This window comes from Salminus brasiliensis, chromosome 7 (genome assembly GCF_030463535.1).
Source record: "Salminus brasiliensis chromosome 7, fSalBra1.hap2, whole genome shotgun sequence".
In the NCBI taxonomy this organism is placed as follows: Eukaryota; Metazoa; Chordata; class Actinopteri; order Characiformes; family Bryconidae; genus Salminus; species Salminus brasiliensis.
In genome coordinates, this window is record NC_132884.1 from 6,765,058 (window position 1) to 6,785,615 (window position 20,558).

The 20,558-nt window shown below is 41.3% G+C and overlaps 1 protein-coding gene across 1 annotated transcript; it reads right to left on the reverse strand.

Annotated features, from left to right (window-relative positions):
- Positions 1–901: 901 nt before the first annotated feature.
- Positions 902–19,133, reverse strand: wipf1b (WAS/WASL interacting protein family, member 1b). Its single transcript, XM_072683605.1, has 8 exons — positions 18,723–19,133; positions 8,455–8,573; positions 7,289–7,418; positions 6,695–6,859; positions 5,625–6,371; positions 4,896–5,105; positions 4,657–4,770; positions 902–3,885 (listed from the first exon to the last, which is right to left on the reverse strand). The coding sequence occupies exons 2-8, from the start codon at positions 8,503–8,505 to the stop codon at positions 3,833–3,835; spliced, it is 1,470 nt and encodes a 489-aa protein (XP_072539706.1). The 5' UTR covers positions 8,506–8,573; positions 18,723–19,133; the 3' UTR covers positions 902–3,832.
- Between the last annotated feature and the right edge of the window lie 1,425 nt (positions 19,134–20,558).

Genomic DNA, 20,558 nt, shown 5'->3' on the forward strand with positions numbered 1-20,558 from the left:
TATTGTACTTCTGTATGATTTGTATGTTACATATTGTTACAACGTAACACTTTCAATTACACTTTTTACATTTGATAGCTTTCTTTTATTTATATTGTCATTTTCCTAGTTTCTTTGTTGTTTTTTTAAGTCTTCAAACAAATTCAAATGTAAAATAAATGCACAAAATGTAGAACCAAATTTCCCACGACTACTTTTAACACAGTACGCAGACTTAACATAAGTACAGTTTATCTGCACTCCTTTTTATTTTTCCACAAAATGTACATATTAAATTAATGCAGGACAGACAGCCTGTTTAAAACACTAAACTAAACCTGCTATTTAAATTAATTTATTCACACTGAGAAATGATGAACTAAGCTGTGATCTCTGTGAAATAAGGTGGACTTTCGTGTCCATAAAAAGTTGAATCAAACGTTCGATTCTTTTAAAGAACCGATTCGGTGAACTGAATCGAACTTCTTCAGCGTCAAGTCCCGTTAGTTTTCAACGTCAAGTCCCTGCTTGACTGACACTCCTTAGAACCTATGAGTTGGGTTTCTAGTGCTTGGTCCCGCCCACTGATCACAGGTATTGGTCGGAATTCTCAGAACGCGATGACGTTTGATTAGTTCTCATCTGATTGGTCAAAGGCAGAAGGAAAAGAAGAAGGAGCGGCGTGTTTTCGCCTCGCTTGGCTTCACCATTAAAAGCCTCCCAAAACAAGGCCAGACCGCCACCACAGGACACGGAGCATAATTCAGCACATGCACATTATGTGTTCGTGTGTGTGTCAGTATGGTTTTCGAGTAATTAACTCCACATTCACAAACATCTCAATCCTTCATTAAATATAGCCTGTAACTAATAATCGAAGCAGTTAAAGCAGTCAAAAGTTAAAGCAGACGAACAGACAAAATAAAAGTTCAATTTATCATTTATTTAGAAAACCTCTTTAACATATGTGGCACACCAACAAAAAGAGAAGCTGTAATTAAGAAAATTACATGAACAAAAAAAAAAAAAAAAAAAAAAAAAAAAAAAAAACTAAAGAAAAGTTTCTTCTCTGGCTCCAGACACACACACACACACACACACACACACACACACACACACACACACAAAAACAGAGACTTTATAAGTACCACCACAAGTGCCTCTGGGGAACCGTTCACCACTGAAATACTGTTCGCTCCTTCACAATCTCAGTACTGTACTCTAAAGCTGGAGGTACACTTAGGTCTTCTTCACCTCAGGGGCTGTGTAAATGTAATGGAAACTGTACACAGACCTGCGAATATTTAAAAGATATTCAAATGAAATTCATTAAAGGAGAAGTCCACTGATTTCTTAAAATTTTTGCAAAAGTTTTAAGATGTAAACAAAGTCATTTGGAGTGGTTTGGTGTGAAATGCTTGGTTCTAGGGAAACTTGAGCACTTAAATGTTTTTAAAACATTTAAGTGCATAGCTAAGAGATAGGTAAAATAATCCCCAAAGAAAGGTCCACCATTATTTGTACCATCATCAGCTTTACATATAAAGCTCAAAACACGTTTCCAATCAAAGCCACTGAAATCTATTATCAACCATTTCACATCAAATCACTTTGTTCATATTTATATACATAGAAATTCTAAATTATCAGCAAAATTCTCCTCTAACACACTTCACACGTGAGCTACATATATCACACAGAACCTGCACAAAGTCAGAGTTATTCAAATGTACCTAGCATACTGAACAAAAAGGCGGTACCCCGTAAGTGGTGACAACACAGGTTCACTCTTCTGCTACAGTCAAGAGCAGACAGGGTTGCGTATTATCAAGGAGTAGCTCTCCTTCTTCCTTCCCTTCTCTCAACCCTCTAAGACCGTAACCCCTGTCTTAAGGGCCTGTAAACAAACACGACGAATCCTGTAACCCTAAATCAAGCGCATGCTTACGAGTTGGCTTTGGACTTGCTTGAAGTGAAGCGATTAAGGCAACAACGGTGCGATATACACGATATCTGAGAAAACAGTGGCCCTGCTTATTATGCAGGGGTTTGCGTAATGTAGATCATACAAAGCTTAAAAAAAAAAGACACCTTTAAACACAGTTTGTGAAATATACAAAAGTCAGAGAAATACTGCACTTCTGCAAACAAGCACAAACAAGTAAACAAGAAAACCTGCGTTATACAACCAAGACATCCGCAAGAACTTTTAGGCACTCTGTGGTCATATCGTCTTCATCTCTGTGTACAGCTAAACATACAGAAGCTCGTAAGGCACATCCTTCATTGTGATAAAGCAAGGTCCAAACAGTACGGCAGCAACGTTTCAGGACCGTGTTTTACAGTCCACAGTCCAAAGTATTGAACAAAGCTAGTGAGAAAATAAAAGGTATGCATCAGAAAACACTGATCTGGACCTTTGACCTGCGTGCTATCTCTTTGGGGGGAGGGGTGTCCATCCATGTGCACACAAACCAGACTGACATTCAGACTGAATTCTCTTCATATCACTTTATACACACTCTAATACTCCTGCGTGCACACATACACATACACTTATAGAACATTTTATGGCTACATGACTACATAGAGAACAGAGGTGGCCATTAAGTGACCTTGAGGTCAGTCACACAAATGAAAAAAATGGGAACTGGAATTGCTATAGAGGAAAGTAAGTAAGATTCTGCACAGGAGAGAAGCCTTTTTTTGGCTAAGGGCTTAAAGGAGAGGCATCCATTTCATAAAGAGCATTTAGTCACACCCAGCTCTACTGACAAACAAACAGAAAATACATTAAGCTGAAGCACCTGAAAGTAAGAAAGCAAGGCTCCGTTCACAAATATCTGGACATTTTGAAAGTGTACGGTTTTCTCGACTCTCCAGCAGCAATTCTGAAAATCTCTCGGCCCACGAAAGCACAAAAAACTGCCCAACAGGTCAGCATGCGGGGGGGAGCTTCATTAGCCATTCATGAACCGTTTGAACCCTATGTTTGTTAATTCATTTTTTTTTTTGACTTTCTTAGTATCAGTTTTGCATGTTTTGTGAAGTCCCACAGAGTTCTATTTTAGGGTCCATAAAACTGCTATTATCTATAAACTGATAATTATGAGAAAGTAATAAAGGGTGTGCAAACCTATGTACAGACCTATGCTTTGGAGGCTTAAAAAAAGCCACAAACAGACCTAAAGACAGAGTGAAGCACATTTTGACATGAGGCCAGACTTAAGACGGTTTCAAAAAATATCCAGACACGCAGCGATGAGCTGCAGGTGAATAAAGAATGTTTGTTACACCGTAAATCAACAATTTGATCAGAGATGGATTTTTTAGATTGGGGTTCTCTATCTATATAATCTATCTCAGTCTCTTTCATCCCTAGGCTTAGGAGTGTAATATTTGTAGTTTTGCATTACAGAGTCAAATATTTCAAACATTTCCCCCCCCAGAATTCAGCTTCTATTATTAAAAAGAAGCAATTAGGCATTAAGCTGAAAAACATATTAAAGGAATATTTTTTAGTTTTTATTATTATTTTTAGTCATAACTATAACTGTGTTTCTATCCAGCCCCTTTTATACAGAGTACAGGGAAGAACTAAATAAAATAAATATTGGCACAACATAACCTGAAAGTCTCAGGCACTTCATGGTGCTTTATAACTGTGAGTATAAATCATGGTAATTGGCATCTGACACAGTTTGACTGTGCGACTTCTTTGGAATCAATTAAGAGTAACAACATATTCAAAAAAACAGCACAGCAGTGCTGTGTATGTGAAACACTGGTTTGAAAAGAAGACGGGAAAACTGTAGAGTGAATATGGTATCCCTGAACATTCAGTACAAATCCTTCATCTGGGAATGGGCGGCAATGGTGGCGCACCTCTCTCCTTTTTCCCTGAACCTGAAACAAGCACAAACACACACACAAGCACAGAGTAAAGAAGAGTTGACACTAATAGGGTTTTTTAATTAGTGTATGCGAATATATATATATATATATAAAATATATAAACACAACTTTTCTTCAATATATCCCAGCTGCAGTGTGGACCATAATATCTGAACCTTTATAAAACCATTACTGAAACGCTCTGTTTTTTTGTTTTCAAACCAGCACGGAAGAGCAAATTCAGAGTCAAGTAAAGCCTAACAGTAAAGCTAATACACACTTGCTATAGATGCCCAAATCACAACACATTCACCCACTATAAACCAGTTATTTCAAACCATCAAGTAGACCAACAAACAACCGATTTGACGGTTATAACACAATCTTAGACTTTTAAAATCTATTTGAATGCGTCACACTTTTTAAGGGTCTGTAGGAACCGTGTTCCAAATAAGATATTCGTTCCACTGTTCTCAAGATCATAAAATCTTGCTGTAATGCGTGACTCATTTAACTACACAAAGGTAAATGTCAGCAAGATCACTATCTTTCAAATCAGGAAAATACACAACCCAGCATCTCAACATTGTCTTACACTCCGACTTACACTTTTTTGCTCTCTTGCATCTAAAATAAATTGCCTGAATACCTAAAGAGAATACTTAGTACTGTGCTACATTTTACACACGTCATAACAGTAGAAACAGTAAATACACTGCAGCATTTCTAAGCAAATGAACTACAAAGGACAATATTACAAATACTGAATAACTGCTTGTGCACCTCTGCCGTCTGTCCTGGCCAATTTGCTGGGATAAGTCTTCTGACAGGGGATGTAGGGTTCTGGGGGAGGGAAGTCCGACACGGGCCGGAAACTGAAGCGCATTTCCCACTCATCTAAGTTAAAACAGACAACCAACACAAATAAAAACATATATTACACTGGACTGCACACAGAAAATCCAAGCAGTTGGATACATTCATTCAAAAATGCACACAGACATACACCCAGGCTCTCACACCTGCAAACTGTCCCTGACTGTGGTAACCATTGCCCATGGGTGGAGGTGGAGGGGGTGGTCCTCCAGTGGTTGGTCTGTCTGGTGGGAGGGGTGGTCTGTTGCCACCACGAGGAGGCTCTGACCCTAGTCTGTTTGGTGGCGTTGGAGCTGCTGGTGACCTCGCATTGCTGCCACCTAGTCTTCCAGAAGGTGGTGGAGGTGGGAGGAGACCTGAGCACAAAAGAAACACAAAAGCATGAAACACACGCATATAAACAAGAGTACTCAACACTGATAGACAGCAAGACAGAAAAACATGCATCTCCAGGTAGCTGCAACACTGAAATAGCAATCCGCCAAAGTCAGACCACATCTGGCTCTTGAAGGGAATAGTAACTGACACGCAGATTGGCTTATTGCACATTACACCCAAAACACAGCCTTGATTAATTAAGAAACTTAGTACATGCCTTTTGCACATTTCGAGCCATGCAAGGCGTACTTTTCCAAGGCTCACAGACACTCACACAAATTAGAGAACTTAAAGGATCTGCTACCAACTTCTCAAAGCCAGATACCACAGGACACCTTAAAAGGACTTGTGGAGTCCATGACTTAACAGTTCAGATCTGTTTTGGTTGGATAATATTAGGTTTTTGAATGGTTTTAATGTTTTTAATGGTTTTCTATGTTGATCTACCATTATACAGCCTAATAGCAGTGACTGGAATGACCTCACAAAGACTTTACCTGATCTTCCAGGTGCATTTCGACCCAGAGGTGGTGGCCTCTCACTTGGAGGGGGAGGAAGGTGTCCCGACCGCCCAGGTGGATGGGATGGAGAGTGTGAGGTGAGGGACAGGTGCCTCTGAGGAAGTCGTGGGGTGTGTTCCTCACTGGGCCTTCCTGGTCGCCCTGGTGGAATTGGAGGAGCGGAGTTTACAGGCGCTCGTGAAGAGGATGGAGGAGGTGGGGGCTTGCTGTTGGCAGAAGGGGGAGGGGGAGGAGGTGGACCATCCCGTGGGAGGGGCAAAGATGGGCGGTTGCCAGGGGGGATGGGCGGTGGGCGGTCATCCAATCGTGCAGGGGCTGGGGGAAGAGGAGGCCGTCCGGAATGAGGAACAGGAGGAGGGACTGTAGGACTTGAAGTCGGACGCCCGAAACCCCCTGGCACGGGTGGGGGCGCGGGCTGTCTTCCAGGAGGGTTGGGAGGAAGAGGGGCGGGTGAAGAGCTTGAGGGGCGGGGCCCACCAGGCAGTGGGGGCGGTCCTCTACTTTGAAAGCTGCTCTGATTGGGGCGTGGAGTGTTAGGAACAGGTGGTGGTGGACCTCCATGTGTTTCAGGGCGCGGAGGAGTCATCCGAGGCCGTGGAGGGTCAGATGAACCATTGCGGGGACCAGGCAAACGAGGGGCGGAGCCAACACCTCCTGTAAATGGTCGTGGACCGGAACTACGGGCACCAGGAGGAAGGGAGGGGGGTCTAACACCACCAGAGTCTAAAGAGGACAATAAAAAGAGAAGGTAAATACTCATGAACTGTACTGGAATCAGCACACTTAATCAAACCACTGCTATTAGATGAAATACATGAAAGGTCGCTGTTCTCAGTTGCATAGTACTGCCTAGTACAACACTGTGGAGAGCAGCCTTTATATGGATATCCCAAGAGCTCATCTGGCAACTAGGGCATGGTCTTCTGCCAAACAACAAGGCTATGAAATGTGTGCTATTGGCAGTGTGGAATGCAATGTAAAATGCACTACAGAAAATGCATTATAAACATTTGTGTGTGTAGTGGGGTGGGGGGGGGGGTTCTTACCATCTCTGGTGGAGCGCAGCTTTGGCATTCCATCCTGAAACAGCCCGCCAAGTCCTGCAGGAGCACCGCCTCCAAACCCCCCTCCTCCTCCTCCTCCTCCTCCTCCACCACCACCACCACCACCACCACCACCTCCTCCTCCGCCTCCTCCACCACCTTTGGGTTCTATCAAAACAAACACAAGAGTTTGGTACTAAAACAAAACAACATGCAATATCACAACACATGTATGTGGGTTCAATTTCTATACAACAATGGCAGTGAAGCTTATCCTTATTATCTGTGTGCATTTCATCAATGTATTGTCAATGTATTAATCTTGTAAACCTATTGACAGTGGAGCAATAACAGAAGACTAGGCAGCACTACACACTTGTAGTGGCATTCCTGATTTAGTTCGCACGGAGTTGAGGAAGATCGTAAACTGCAGAGCAGGGCCAGTCAGCATAAGCCCAGTCGAGCTTGTGCAATAAGAGAAGAGCTGAAGAGGCTTATCTGGCTAAGAAGCCCTGCTTTGTGAAATACTTGCCGCCCCCTCAAGGGCAGTGGCTCAAGCAAAAACAACTACATGTGTGTGTCTGTATGTTCTCTTACTGTCGAGTACAGGTGCACTGCGGTCATTGGTCACAGTCTTCTTGAGTCGCGCTCCTTTACTGATGTCGGACAGTAAAGCATTCCTGCCCTGCTGCTCACCCTTGTTCAGGACTGGCTTTTCTGTGTTTGCCTGTATGTGCGCGCGCACACACACACACACACACACACACACACACACACACAATAAGGAAAAGCAATGCAATGATATACATTCACTCAAGCAATTTATTAGGAACACTATATACAAATACTGGGTAGGGCTTCCTCTTGCTCTCAGGACAGCTTCAATTCATAATGGCCTGGACTGCATTAGATGTTGGAATCATTCTGGCCCATGTTGACAGGACTGCATCACACATTTCCCGCAGATTTTTTTGAGCACCTTAAAGCTGCAAATCTCCTGTTCTACCACATCCCAAATGTGTTGTATTGGATTCAGATCAAGCTGAACTCATTCATGTGATGTTCATTTAACCAGTTTAGGACCACTTGAGCTTTGTGACCTGGTGCAGCATCATTATAGAAGTAGCCGTAAGAACATACAGGACGAATTGTGGTCATGAAGGCAAGCACATGGTCAGCAACAGTAAGCCTCAAATGGATATTTAGGTGATGGCCGATTGGTATTAACAGGCCCAAAGTGTGCCAAGAAAACCTCTATCACATCCTTACACCACCTCTACCAGCCTAGACTGCTGATACAAGACGAACTAAGTCTACGGAAGTGAGCTTGTGCCCACTGCGACCTCAGCTTTCTGTTCCTGGCACCTGAATTTCTGAATTCTGAGTTGTTGCACAGGTCATTCTAATAAATTGCTCAGTTACTTGATATTATTTGGGTTGTGGGCCATTCTCAGCACAGCATTCACACGACAAAAATATATATATCCATGAGCGGCTCTATGGTCAGAGACTGACCAAGACCTAGAAGATGGGTAACACAAAATTGCACTAAAATAGTGTGTATAGGCCTGACATTATTGGAGGAGTTCTAAAATTCCAACACTTATACTTATTAAAGTCTGAGCAGGAAAACCACCAAACTATGTCACCTACCCACCAGCACCAAAACAGAAGAACCCTGATGTAGGAGTTTCTATTTCAAATACACACACACACACACGCACACGCACACGCACACGCACACGCACACACACATTTGTTACCTGAGCAAAGGTAGGGGGCGGGGGAGGAGGCGGCGGCGGGGGGACAGGCATCTTCTTCTCTCCTCAGTATCTCCTCCTTTCACAGCAAGCAGACAGAAAGGGAATCAAACATCAGCAACCTGTGCAGCAGAGAAAAGTAGAATCAGACCAACCCACCTAAGGAAACTGTTTCAGAATCAAACAAGCACATCAGACGGCTCCCATCTGTCTCACAACTGAGCCACATGCTTTGTGAACTGATGGCTGCATCAGGATGCAATTTGCACTGGGTTTACTTTTTCAGTTTCAGAATTAAAGGGAGAATTGTGACCGTTTTTAAACTCCAGCACAGTCTGCTCATGCATACCTAAACAAAGTCACACAGACTGTTTAGGAAAGTTGGGATTTCTTTAGTGGGATCAAAGGTTACAGCACCGGCAACACCGGCAAACAAACACTGAAGCCAAAAAAAAGAAGGACACACCATGCAAACTTTTTATTGCATTTTTTAAATGAACATATTTAATCTTTAGTTGTATTATCCTGTTATTAATCCTGTTACTAATGCAGGAACTAATATGCATTATTTGGTAACAGTATAGCACATTTTGTTGAGTCACACATGGTTCTATTTTAGTCTAGAAAATTGATATTAATTATGAGAGTAATGCAGGGTGAAGGGTGAAGAAATGCAAGGTAGGCCTCTGAACAGAATGGATATATGGACATTTGATCCTCACTTAAGACAATATTGAGAAATGGAGGTAACAAGAAAGCTTTTATAAAATGTAATTAATAACAATTGAAAGTTAGAACACTCCCACATTTATTACTACTGAAAAGGTCTGAAATTAGAAACAGGTGCAGCTCCTCAGCTGCAGATGATTAGGACATAGTTAGAGAGGATTTGGTCTTTTTTAAACCTCAGACATTTAGTTTGGTTTGTTCTTGATTGTTGAAGTGATAGGTATCATGACCATGACCAGACCAAAATAATGTACAAGTGGAGGACATGTTAGACAACTGGCAACATGGCTAGATCAGGTCATGCAAGGTCAAGCAAGGTCAAGGTCACGGTCGAGCAGATCAAGAGCAGACCACAAGATGTGAAAAGAAGTCTCCACTAATCCGAAAGTGTTGTCACGGGTCCCTACAGGTGGATCTCAGCTCTCAGTCCTTTGTTGAGGTCAAAGTTAATTTTCATGGAAGGTGTTCAAGGAGGAAACCCTCGCTGTCAAAAACACAACAAATCATCAGCCTTGCCCTGCTGTTGTTTTAAATCCTGTGGACTCAAAGTAAGTTACACTATATGGACAACAGTAATGGGACACCAACAGGTGCTTTTATAACATCCCATTTTAAACTCAAAGGCATTAATACAGAGTCTGTCCCCGCTTTGCAGCTCTAACAGCAGCAGGTTTGAAACTCAGCAGTTATTGAGTCAGCAGAGCGTTGGAGACTTTTCTGCACTATGCGCTGAGCTCAGCACTCAGCCCGACCCCGCTCTGTAACTTTATGTGGTCTGACACCTGCTGTGGTTCCTGAACACTTCCACTTCTCAAAAACAACACTCACAATTGATTATGGAATACCTAGGAGAAAGAAAGTGTCTTAGGAGCTCTTTGGAATCATCAATTCGTTTACTAATGTGTGTAAAGGCTGACTGCATGGCTAGGGGCTTGAGTTTATAGGGGCAATAGGACTGAGCTCTACATACATTAAGTATGGGGTGGATGGGTAAAAAGCCACCAAAATGTTAAGTAACAGGTACTTAAATATCCTCTTGGGTATTTAATGAGTTCTTCAAGGGTGTTGGTGAACATAATGGTTCTATACAGACCCATGACAACTCATTAAAGCATCTAGATGCTTATACGCTGCTGGCATGATTAACCAGTTGTTCTTCGGATTAATGGAAAAACCTTTTATAGTTGGTTCTATGTAGAACCTTTTAAAATGGTTCTATATAGTAATGAAAGGGTCGAAAGAACCACTTTTTCAATACTATTTCTAATATAATTTTACACAGGTACATGCACAAACACACACACACTATTCTTCCCTATGTGCCTTTTTCTGCCTCTCGCTTTCTCTCTGAGAGCCTCTCATTGGTAACATCCGGAGTAGACCATAAACAGGAAGAGCTACAACAGATATACCTCTCACTTCTCTTTCTCCATTTCTCACACACACAGGCATCCCCACACACACAAAGCCACACTGTTACACACTCACTTCATAATAAACTCCACAGCAGGGAGCAGGCAAAGAGGCAGCTGTGAGAGTAAATGACTCCGGCAAAGACACGCAAAATGTTTATACGAGCTCAGTAAAACGCTCACACTTTCATCCATACCAGACCAGAGTGTTCCAAGGCCTTCTCCCAGACAGCCACAGTGCTTCTCTCGCTGTGTCTCTCCATTTCCCTTCCTCTGCCTGTCCTCCTCTCCCTTTAACACTCTTTCTTTCTGGACAGGCACTTTTTTTATTGCCGTTAGCGGACATCCGCTGAGTGTGCCAAAAGTTCTGCTCACCGGTGCACAGGCGATGGGAAGTGGGCAAACTTCCTGCTGCTGAGCAGAAAAAGCTGGTCATAGTCATATGTGCCTGGACACAAACTAACGCACATACACTCACACACTCCCTCCATCTCAGGGCCTCTCTCTCCCTCTCTCATTTGCACATACAAAAAAAAACATGGTGCTCTTGACAGATGTGAGCGTTTCGTCTAAAAGTGCTGATGAACACTCAGTCAGCTATGCTTGGCCGGCTAACATAAGCTACGTGTGGGATACTGGACCTCGCACATCTTAAAATAATCACTTCAGCATTTTCAAATCTAGCAATTCTAGTGGCATGCAAAGGTTTGGGCACCTCCAATGTTAACTTTAAATAGTTTAGCTTGTAACGGATATGGTTTGTACACGGTCACTGTTAGGACCTGAAAGGTCAGGTCATGGAAATTCCAAAGCTTTATAAATGCTCAAACCTTGTCTTAACAATGAGCAGCCACGAGCTCCTCTAAGCAGCTGCATAACACTAAAAAAATTAAGTGACTGATGCCAACAAAGCAGAAGAAGGCTAGAAGATGATAGCAAAGACACATAGCACATAGCTTTCATTAGTTTGTAATCCTGTATAATTAACAAATGGCAGTTAAAAGAATTGGTGGTGGTCAAAGAGAACTTTTAGTGAAATTGCAAGAAAGACAAATGAAGACCCCAGACTCTGAAGTGGCGGTGCACTGTTCTACTGTTCGGGTAGATCATGCTTTGGGCTTGTTTTGCAGCCAATGGCCCAGGGAACATTTCACTGGTATAAGCAAGAGTGGATTCAATTAAATACCGAATACCAGCAAATTCTGGAAGCAAACATCTCACCATCTGTGCAAAAGTGAAGATGGAAAAGGGGATGGCTTCTATAGCAGGACATAGTCTTCTGTCCTAACCATCCTCAAAAACCTGTGTATAGACCTCAGAAAGGCTGTGCAGTAAAATGGTCCAAGAATCTCACAGAACTAGGCTAGACCAAGGAGGAATGGGTGAAAATCCCTCAAACAAGAAGTGAAATACTAGTGCATCTCTAACGTTTGTGCAGAAACCTTATGAACTTAAAAAATTATGTTTGAATCCCGAGCCATGCAGAGTCCAAGAGAGCACAATCGACCTTGCTCTCTCTGGGTGGATAGATGGAGCTGTCTCCCCTAAACACTCTTAAAGCTGTGTTGGCTGGCACAGGCGCCTGTTAGCTGGTGAGGTGGAGCTGGGGACCCGGCACTTTTCTTAGCACGTCGGCTGACCAGTGATGCTGCATCAGCAGAGTCCTTACCCTCCTAGTGTCGGGAGCATTGCTAGTGCTTGTCAGTGCGAGGTTGGGAGAAAAAACTTGAAATACATATATATAAAATAAATAATAATAATTTAATAAATAAATGGTAAAAAAAACATTTTATAGAACATTTTCAACAATTCCTCCCTTACATCTATTTGCATATTAAGCATTCATTTGTGTAATTCATTCTAATTTAAAGATGGGACTGTTTTTCATAGGAGAAAGATTTTTGGTAACTTTTCACAGGTCCCAGTCTGATCACGCATGGATCTAGAACACATAAGGAAAGCAAAAGTACTTAAACAGCCTTTTTTTAATTATTATTTGCAGAGAGAGAGAGAGAGAGAGAGAGAGAGAGAGAGAGAGAGAGAGAGAGAGAGAGAGCTTTGAAAGGCTCGGACTGAAGACTGTTTTCATTCCATAGTGTCATTAGCACCCATGTCCTACAGTTGGGACATGAAGCATGTCTCCGTACAGAGAGTCTTTCAAAGTGGCAAAAAGAGGTGTAACTCCCACGCTTTACACATTAAACTGACATGACTTTTTGGCCTACATGAGAAAGGGAGAAAAAAAAAAGATCCTGGCCGATGTTTTACACAGACTTAAATGTGTCCTAATGTCAGAAGCAGGCAGTGGGACTGGCTGGACATCAGGAACCTCTTGAGCTCATTCTTCCAACACCAAAACAGAGAAGATACCTGTAACTAAGCAGCAAACTCCAGCTCTGCATAGCTCAGTTTAAAGGACACACTCACACAATAGTGCCTTTTTATTGATACACCGATCAGCCATAACATTAGCACCACTGAAAACATTGATCATCTTAATCTACAGTGGCAGTGTACTGATCACAGAGCTAGTTTAGCCCTTAAGCACAGCCTACATTTCAAAAGCCGAGCCCCCCCTCCCTGTTTTGAGTTATGGGCATCCCTTGCAAGACCCTGTTGTCACCCCTGGCAAGATTTTCATGACACACCTTTACATCTGGAAATCCCCCAGTCCTTTGCTGCAAATAAGTGTCTCTTGAATTGCAGTGTACAAAAACGTAAACATAACATTACATAGCAAGCAAACTGAGGCTGATCTGCCCCAACCCACTGCCCTACTTACTAACTGATGTGTTTGGGGCACATCAGCTGTGTGGCTTCAGGCTTTACCTTACCACAGAGATGTACAGCTGATTATGGTGGAAGTGGTGGGTCTAGAGCACCACTGGAAAGTTTGTGAATCTCTTACAATAATAAGGGTATACAACCCAATTACATGCAAACAATGCACTAATTTAATTTATTAAAGTAATTTATTGAGCTAAATTTTCCAAAATAAATATATTTGTCTAAAAAAGTATGTGAATCTTTGCCAGCAATGCAGCCCCAAACTGTGATACTGCTAATGAGGTAAATATATCACTATTCAAACCAAAAATGTTAAATGGAATAAAGGGATTAGATGAAGATCTGATCACATTTCGGGTCAAATGTTTTGTGAAAATACTTTGTAGCAGCACTACATGGCCCACAATTGAATCTGTAAGCACAAAAACTGCAGAACTGCAAGACAGAGGTTCAGACAAACAGGTTCAATGGTCTCTGGGGACTAAATTAGCCTAAATGACACCTCTTTATCATAACAGTTTATTACAGTTTGATATTGTTTACACAGTTTAGCTTAGCAACCACAAGAGACTAAGCAGACTGAGCAGAGGCCTACAAAAAGGAAGGGTCCATAAGCTCAAATGTACAACAGAAATTCAGTTTTGACTAAAAATTCAGTTTGATTATAATATAAGCCAATGGACAGCTGCTGGATTTTGTGGGTAAGAATTTATGAGGAATAGACATCAGCTCCCAGCTCCCATCAGCTAAACAGCTCCCAAAGCCAGGTGTTAACCTGGTATACTGCCCAGATAATTAACATTCCTGCAGCTGTGACCAAATGCCATCTTTGCTGTTACTCCATGTTAAACTGCACAGAAATCTGCAGAACTATTCCACTATTTCTTCTTGTATTTACTTTCTCGCTCCCGACCCAGACAGGTCTGACCAATGAGCGTAGAGAGCGTTCTCATGTGGTTTGTTGTGGCGTATCTTGGTGTGTTTGGATTTGTCCCTGTATGAAAAGAAACCAAACCAAGGGGAAAACACTTCAATTTTACAAACTCTTTAACTGATTCAAACCAGAGCAAACCAACTATAGGTGTGGGGGGAAAAAACAAGATGCTTTTGGCAAACTGGGCCTTGGCAAGTAATGTTGGCTTATCAGCTTCTCTACATTGGAAGCCCCCATTACTCATGCAACACCGAAGTCATTTCCTTTGGCTATTTTTAGATAAGAAAAACACAAATGCAAATGCATTCCTCTGTGTGCTACTAAATAATTGCACTATTGAATGCTTGTGCCCACATTCATTTCGACAGAAGTCAGATTTTTTTTCCACCCCCCAGGCAACCTGTTCATTTCATTAGTCAGAATGTACAAAATGTACATCCCTAGTAAAATTCTGAACAAAAAATATTTTATATGCCACCACTGATAAGTACTGTATTGCGACACAAGTAAAAAAGTAATTTATCATTATATATATATATATATATATATATATATATATTATTTTTAATATAACGTCAGAAATGTTGGCTTCAGCATCACCCAAAATTTTCATATCTGTATATTGCTATTTAAAACCACCAGAATTTTAAAGAAAGTTTTTGAAAGCCCTGGCCAGTGGCCGATTAGCAACAAGGCCAAGGTAGACAACTTCCTGCATCACAGGAAAGTACTGTATTACAAACATTCAAGCTTCATTAAATGCATGATCATAAAGGAAGCTTTACCACCCATGTAGTTTGGTGCACAATAGCCTCTGAGAGCAGCGGCCGCCTTCTTACGGTCATCGATCTGAGGGACAGAAATTGCAGGTTTTCTTTTTAAGGTGTCGAATCTGAAGCGGTTTTTGAAAGCTAAGCTAGCGCACCGTCAGCAGACATCCACCAGCAAGTGGGAAGAAATGACTCTCGTTCTTTTCTTTCTTTTCTACACACTCTTTTTCCAGTTCCTCTCTTAAACAGTCACACTTCCTCCATAACACTCAAATCAGAGGGTGGGTTGGAGAAAGGCAGAACTGGCTCAAGTCAGATAATCCTTTTACATCTGAAGTAGACAAGCACATAATGTTGTACATGGTGACATCATGCTGGATGTGACGCCAAATTCACTGTTACATTTTTAACTGAATGATTTGAGTCATTCAGTTGGTTGGTTTCTTAACGTGGTTGCGATGGACACCATTATCCCACAATGCAATGGGAAACGTAAAGGCAGGAACTAATCACGTCTGGAACCATTATTTGAGAATTGTGGCAGATATGATGCAAGTGCAGCAGAAATGACGGCTGAGGAATTTATAGTGACGTATGTTGGCATAGCAACACTTCATCACTTCCTGTTACTAGAAAAACGGGTTAGTACATTACTACCTGCCAGACTTGGATTATTAAGATTAGAGTATAGTCTATACCTAGTGTGTAGTATTAGTGTGTAGTATGCAATTGGTGCGCAGCCTCTTCCTTCTTCAAGAATGCAAATATGCTCTAGTGAGGCTTGAGTGAGCATGCTGGCTCAGCAGGGGACGCCAACAAGTGTCAAAGGTGATGTCAAATTCCACAAGAAGCAGCTCAACAGGCAAAACAGACCTAAATGCAGCGCAGAACTGAAGCACATTTTCTGACAACAAAGATTTTCTCACCATGTTCAAACAGACCTCCACAACTCATATATATATATATATAAATAAATAAATCTTTGTTGTTACATACATACACACACGCACAAACGCACATTTAAAATCTAATTTTTACCAGTAAAAAAAAAAGAAAATTTAAATCATGAAAAACTAAATCACACACATTCCTGATCAGGCAGTGAAGTTTTCGCAGCAGCATTTCCCAAATGTGAGCGCAGGATGTTTTTTCACAGTGTAATGGAAAAGCAAACCCAGCTGTTTGGCATCAAAAATGTATGCAAGTTAACATTCCAGTGTCTGGGTTCTCAAAAAGTTGTGTTTTGCCTGTTCGCACAAAAACACAGAAAACAGAGTTCTTAAAAATGTCCACCCCAAAGAGTGTTTTCAAAAACCTTGTTCATGTGGACGGGAGGCCAAAAATACCCAGATATAAGATGGATGTATGTAAATAGTACCTTGGTTCGGACTGTGTTCTCTCTTGTTCAAAAAGCATTTACGTGACATTTGTTAGTTAGTTAGCTGAACTGTATGGAGATGTAAACACTATGTTGGAAAATTCAACAATGCTTACATATAAGACTGTTAAATTATTTGCAAAGAAAATTTCATTTTGTTTGACAATCTCAAATATCTCATCATTTACAATAAGCAGTAAAATGTAACATAATTATGTTTTCTGAGAACTACAGGGGCATTATTATGAACATCTTGCATGAAAATGCTCATCTTAAAAGCCTTGTTATGACGGCTTCCACGAACCCAAAACTCCAAAACTAGATAGATCTTTCAACAGACGTTCCACATATTACACTTTCTCATGTTACCGGAGGTCATATTAGAGCCAGACTGCTATGGCATGCTTTGGGTAGTAAATTAACAGACGAGAATTGCGAGAAGAGGAAGTGCAAGTTTGTCTGGGTGTATTACGAAGGTGTTTACTCCCTCTCACTGCGGGTAGAACCACGAGTTCCTCCCTTACGGTCTGAGAGGGCATGCATTTAAAAAAAAAGGACAGCCTTCATTAAGAAAGCAGACACATTAAAACACATATCATCGTACACACATTGACTGCCAGAAACCCACCAACACCACGTTCGCCTCATTGTAAAGGCTCTCTTCGCAGCTCAGCCCATTCTCAAAGCCACAGAGTTCAATCAAAGTGGGGCTAGTCAGTATAGCAGTCCTACTATTACTGTCAAGCCTCGAGACAGCTGCTAGCAAACGTTTACAGAAGGTTTACGAGCGCGTCAATTAACGGGCCTGTATGCGGGCGATGCTTGGGCTGCATTTTAATAGTTAAAGGGACATTTACGCTGATGTTGTATGCATTATTCAGTTGTTAAAATGTAAACAAAGTCAGGGCGATTTGATGTGAAATGGTTAACAGTAGAGAGACATATTGACTTGGACACAAGAGTTTTACAGTGGTGGTGATGGGAACCAGAGGCTACGATGTCTGCATCCCAAATATAGCCTATTTTATTTACCACGTAAAACATGCATTGATTATAGTAAAACAGTGGGACTATGCATCTGCATCTCCCTGTGCCATTACATTATCTAATAAAATGTGTTTTGGGCCTAAACCTAAACAATATTTTAGGCATCAGACAGCTTATTTATTACCATTTGGTTCTAATAGCTTTCTGTGACGTAGCTTTTAAAAGGCTTGATGTCTGCTTCCTATTAGGACATCGTAAACAATCCTAAGTCTGCAAGTTTCTCCAGCATCTCACATCACACCACTCTGAATGACCTTGATTGCATCCTAAACAGACCGTCTGACCGCTCGGTGGAATTCCCATTTAACGGATATTTCATTTCCCATCTATCTTTCTGCATTTGGCCTGCCTTGGTAGCCATGCTGATCCAGATGCTAGTCCCTTGTGTCCGTATATTTAGTAAAGCCGTGGGCTTACAGATCAGGCGGACTAAAAGAAAGCAGATAGGAAAGGATGTTTAATTTAACTACTGAGATACAGCACATCTGTCTCTTACACAGGGGTCTATTCACTGACCCGTCAAGTGCTGGTTGGCCCACTAAAACACTTACACACTTGTACTAGCCTACGTACCTCTGTGAGAGTTCAGGAGGCATGCACATGTGTGTGTGAGAGAGACTACACACGAGTCTCTGCTAATCAATGACAACACTAGACCCAATGTAAATGAAGGACAACAACAATGGCCTCCATTGAGCAGCAGCTGGTCTGTGACCTTTCAATTGGGAGAGCATGATGTGGCCTCAAAGGCTCGACCAGCTCGGGAAATAAAGGCTTTTTCGGATACAGGATCTCACCAGGTGTGATTAAACTGGTGTGATGCCAAACCCCAGCTCTAGAAGAAGGGTGGAGGGTCAGATTTACGGCTTTTTAAAACTTACGTCTGCTCGTCGTAAACCAGCAGCTCTCAGAGAGAGGAGGAACCAGCCAGCCAGTCAGCCAGCCAGTCAGCCAGCCAGTCAGCCAGCCAGTCAGCCAGCCAGCCAGTCAGCCAGCCAGTCAGTCAGTCAGCCAGCCAGCCAGTCAGCCAGTCAGCCAGCCAGCCAGCCAGCCAGCCAGCCAGCCAGTCAGCCAGCCAGTTTCCCCCCAAAACACATCATTTTAGAGGCTAAATGTCAAAACGTCAAGAAAAGCTGATCGGGGACAACAGTAACACCCTAAATCCTGCCTGCTAAACAAAACTGGGGAGTGTGTGAAGCATTCCTTTAACTCACCCCTCGGTTCCTCAACTGTTTCCTACGTGTCCAGCAAACCTCACGAAGCCGACGTGGTACCATTCATCTGCTCCACACTGTGGCCTCAAACAAAACGGTTTCGAGCCACTCCTATACTCACACACACACTCTCACACACACTCACACACTCTCATACACACTCACACACACACAGCTCGTCTTCTCTTCGTTGTTTCCGCCACAAGAATCCCCCTCAGATTACGCTAGAAAAGTTGCTGTGGGCTGGGGCGGGCGGGTGTGTGTGTGTGTGTGTGTGTTCGTATCCTGTCACAGCCGAGGAGAAGCGAGACTTTACGAGCTCTGTCCGAATCCGCTCGACTCGGTTTAGAGACCGTTTCTGGTTTATGTTTTCGCTTCGCCGACAAAAAAAATAAGAGAGAGAAAAGTGCCCTGCCTTCCCTTTATCCGGGACTTTGGCCGCAGAGCAACGTTTCCAGATGTGGAGCTGGTGAGCTGAGGCAACATCTGTCGGGGAACTTGACTCCAGTCTGTGCAGCTAACGAGGTCTGTAAAAATCCCTGATATGATCTCTGAGCTTCGGTTTATTCTGATATTTTAGACTTGAGCTTAAACACACGATACGATGCTGCTGCATTTACTAACCTAGCTGCGTTTGTAGGAATGGAAAAACAACCCTTAAAGGGACAGGAATGGACGGAGTTCAGTGGGAAAATGATATTTAGAGCCTTAAATTATTTTATCAGTTTAATAAATCATTCCCTTCATTTTTATAAATCATTCCCTTAGTTTAATAAATCATTCCATCAGTTTAATAAATCATTCCATCAGTTTAATAAATCGTTCCCTTAGTTTAATAAATCATTCCATCAGTTTAATAAATCGTTCCCTTAGTTTAATAAATCATTCCATCAGTTTGATAAATCATTCCATCAGTTTAATAAATCATTCCCTTAGTTTAATAAATCATTCCATCAGTTTAATAAATCATTCCATCAGTTTAATAAATCATTCCCTTAGTTTAATAAATCATTCCATCAGTTTAATAAATCATTCCCTTAGTTTAATAAATCATTCCATCAGTTTAATAAATCATTCCCTTAGTTTAATAAATCATTCCATCAGTTTAATAAATCATTCCATCAGTTTAATAAATCGTTCCCTTAGTTTAATAAATCATTCCATCAGTTTAATAAATCATTCCATCAGTTTAATAAATCATTCCATCAGTTTAATAAATCATTCCCTTAGTTTAATAAATCATTCCATCAGTTTAATAAATCATTCCATCAGTTTAATAAATCATTCCCTTAGTTTAATAAATCATTCCATCAGTTTAATAAATCATTCCATCAGTTTAATAAATCATTCCCTTAGTTTAATAAATCATTCCATCAGTTTAATAAATCATTCCATCAGTTTAATAAATCATTCCATCAGTTTAATAAATCATTCCCTTAGTTTAATAAATCATTCCATCAGTTTAATAAATCATTCCCTTAGTTTAATAAATCGTTCCCTTAGTTTAATAAATCATTCCATCAGTTTAATAAATCATTCCATCAGTTTAATAAATCATTCCCTTAGTTTAATAAATCATTCCATCAGTTTAATAAATCATTCCATCAGTTTAATAAATCATTCCCTTAGTTTAATAAATCATTCCATCAGTTTAATAAATCATTTCATCAGTTTAATAAATCATTCCATCAGTTTAATAAATCATTCCCTTAGTTTAATAAATCATTCCATCAGTTTAATAAATCATTCCCTTGGTTTAATAAAGCGCCCCTCAGCTTAATAAATCGTTCCCTTAGTTTTTATTAATTATTTTATCAGCTTAATAAATCGTTCCCT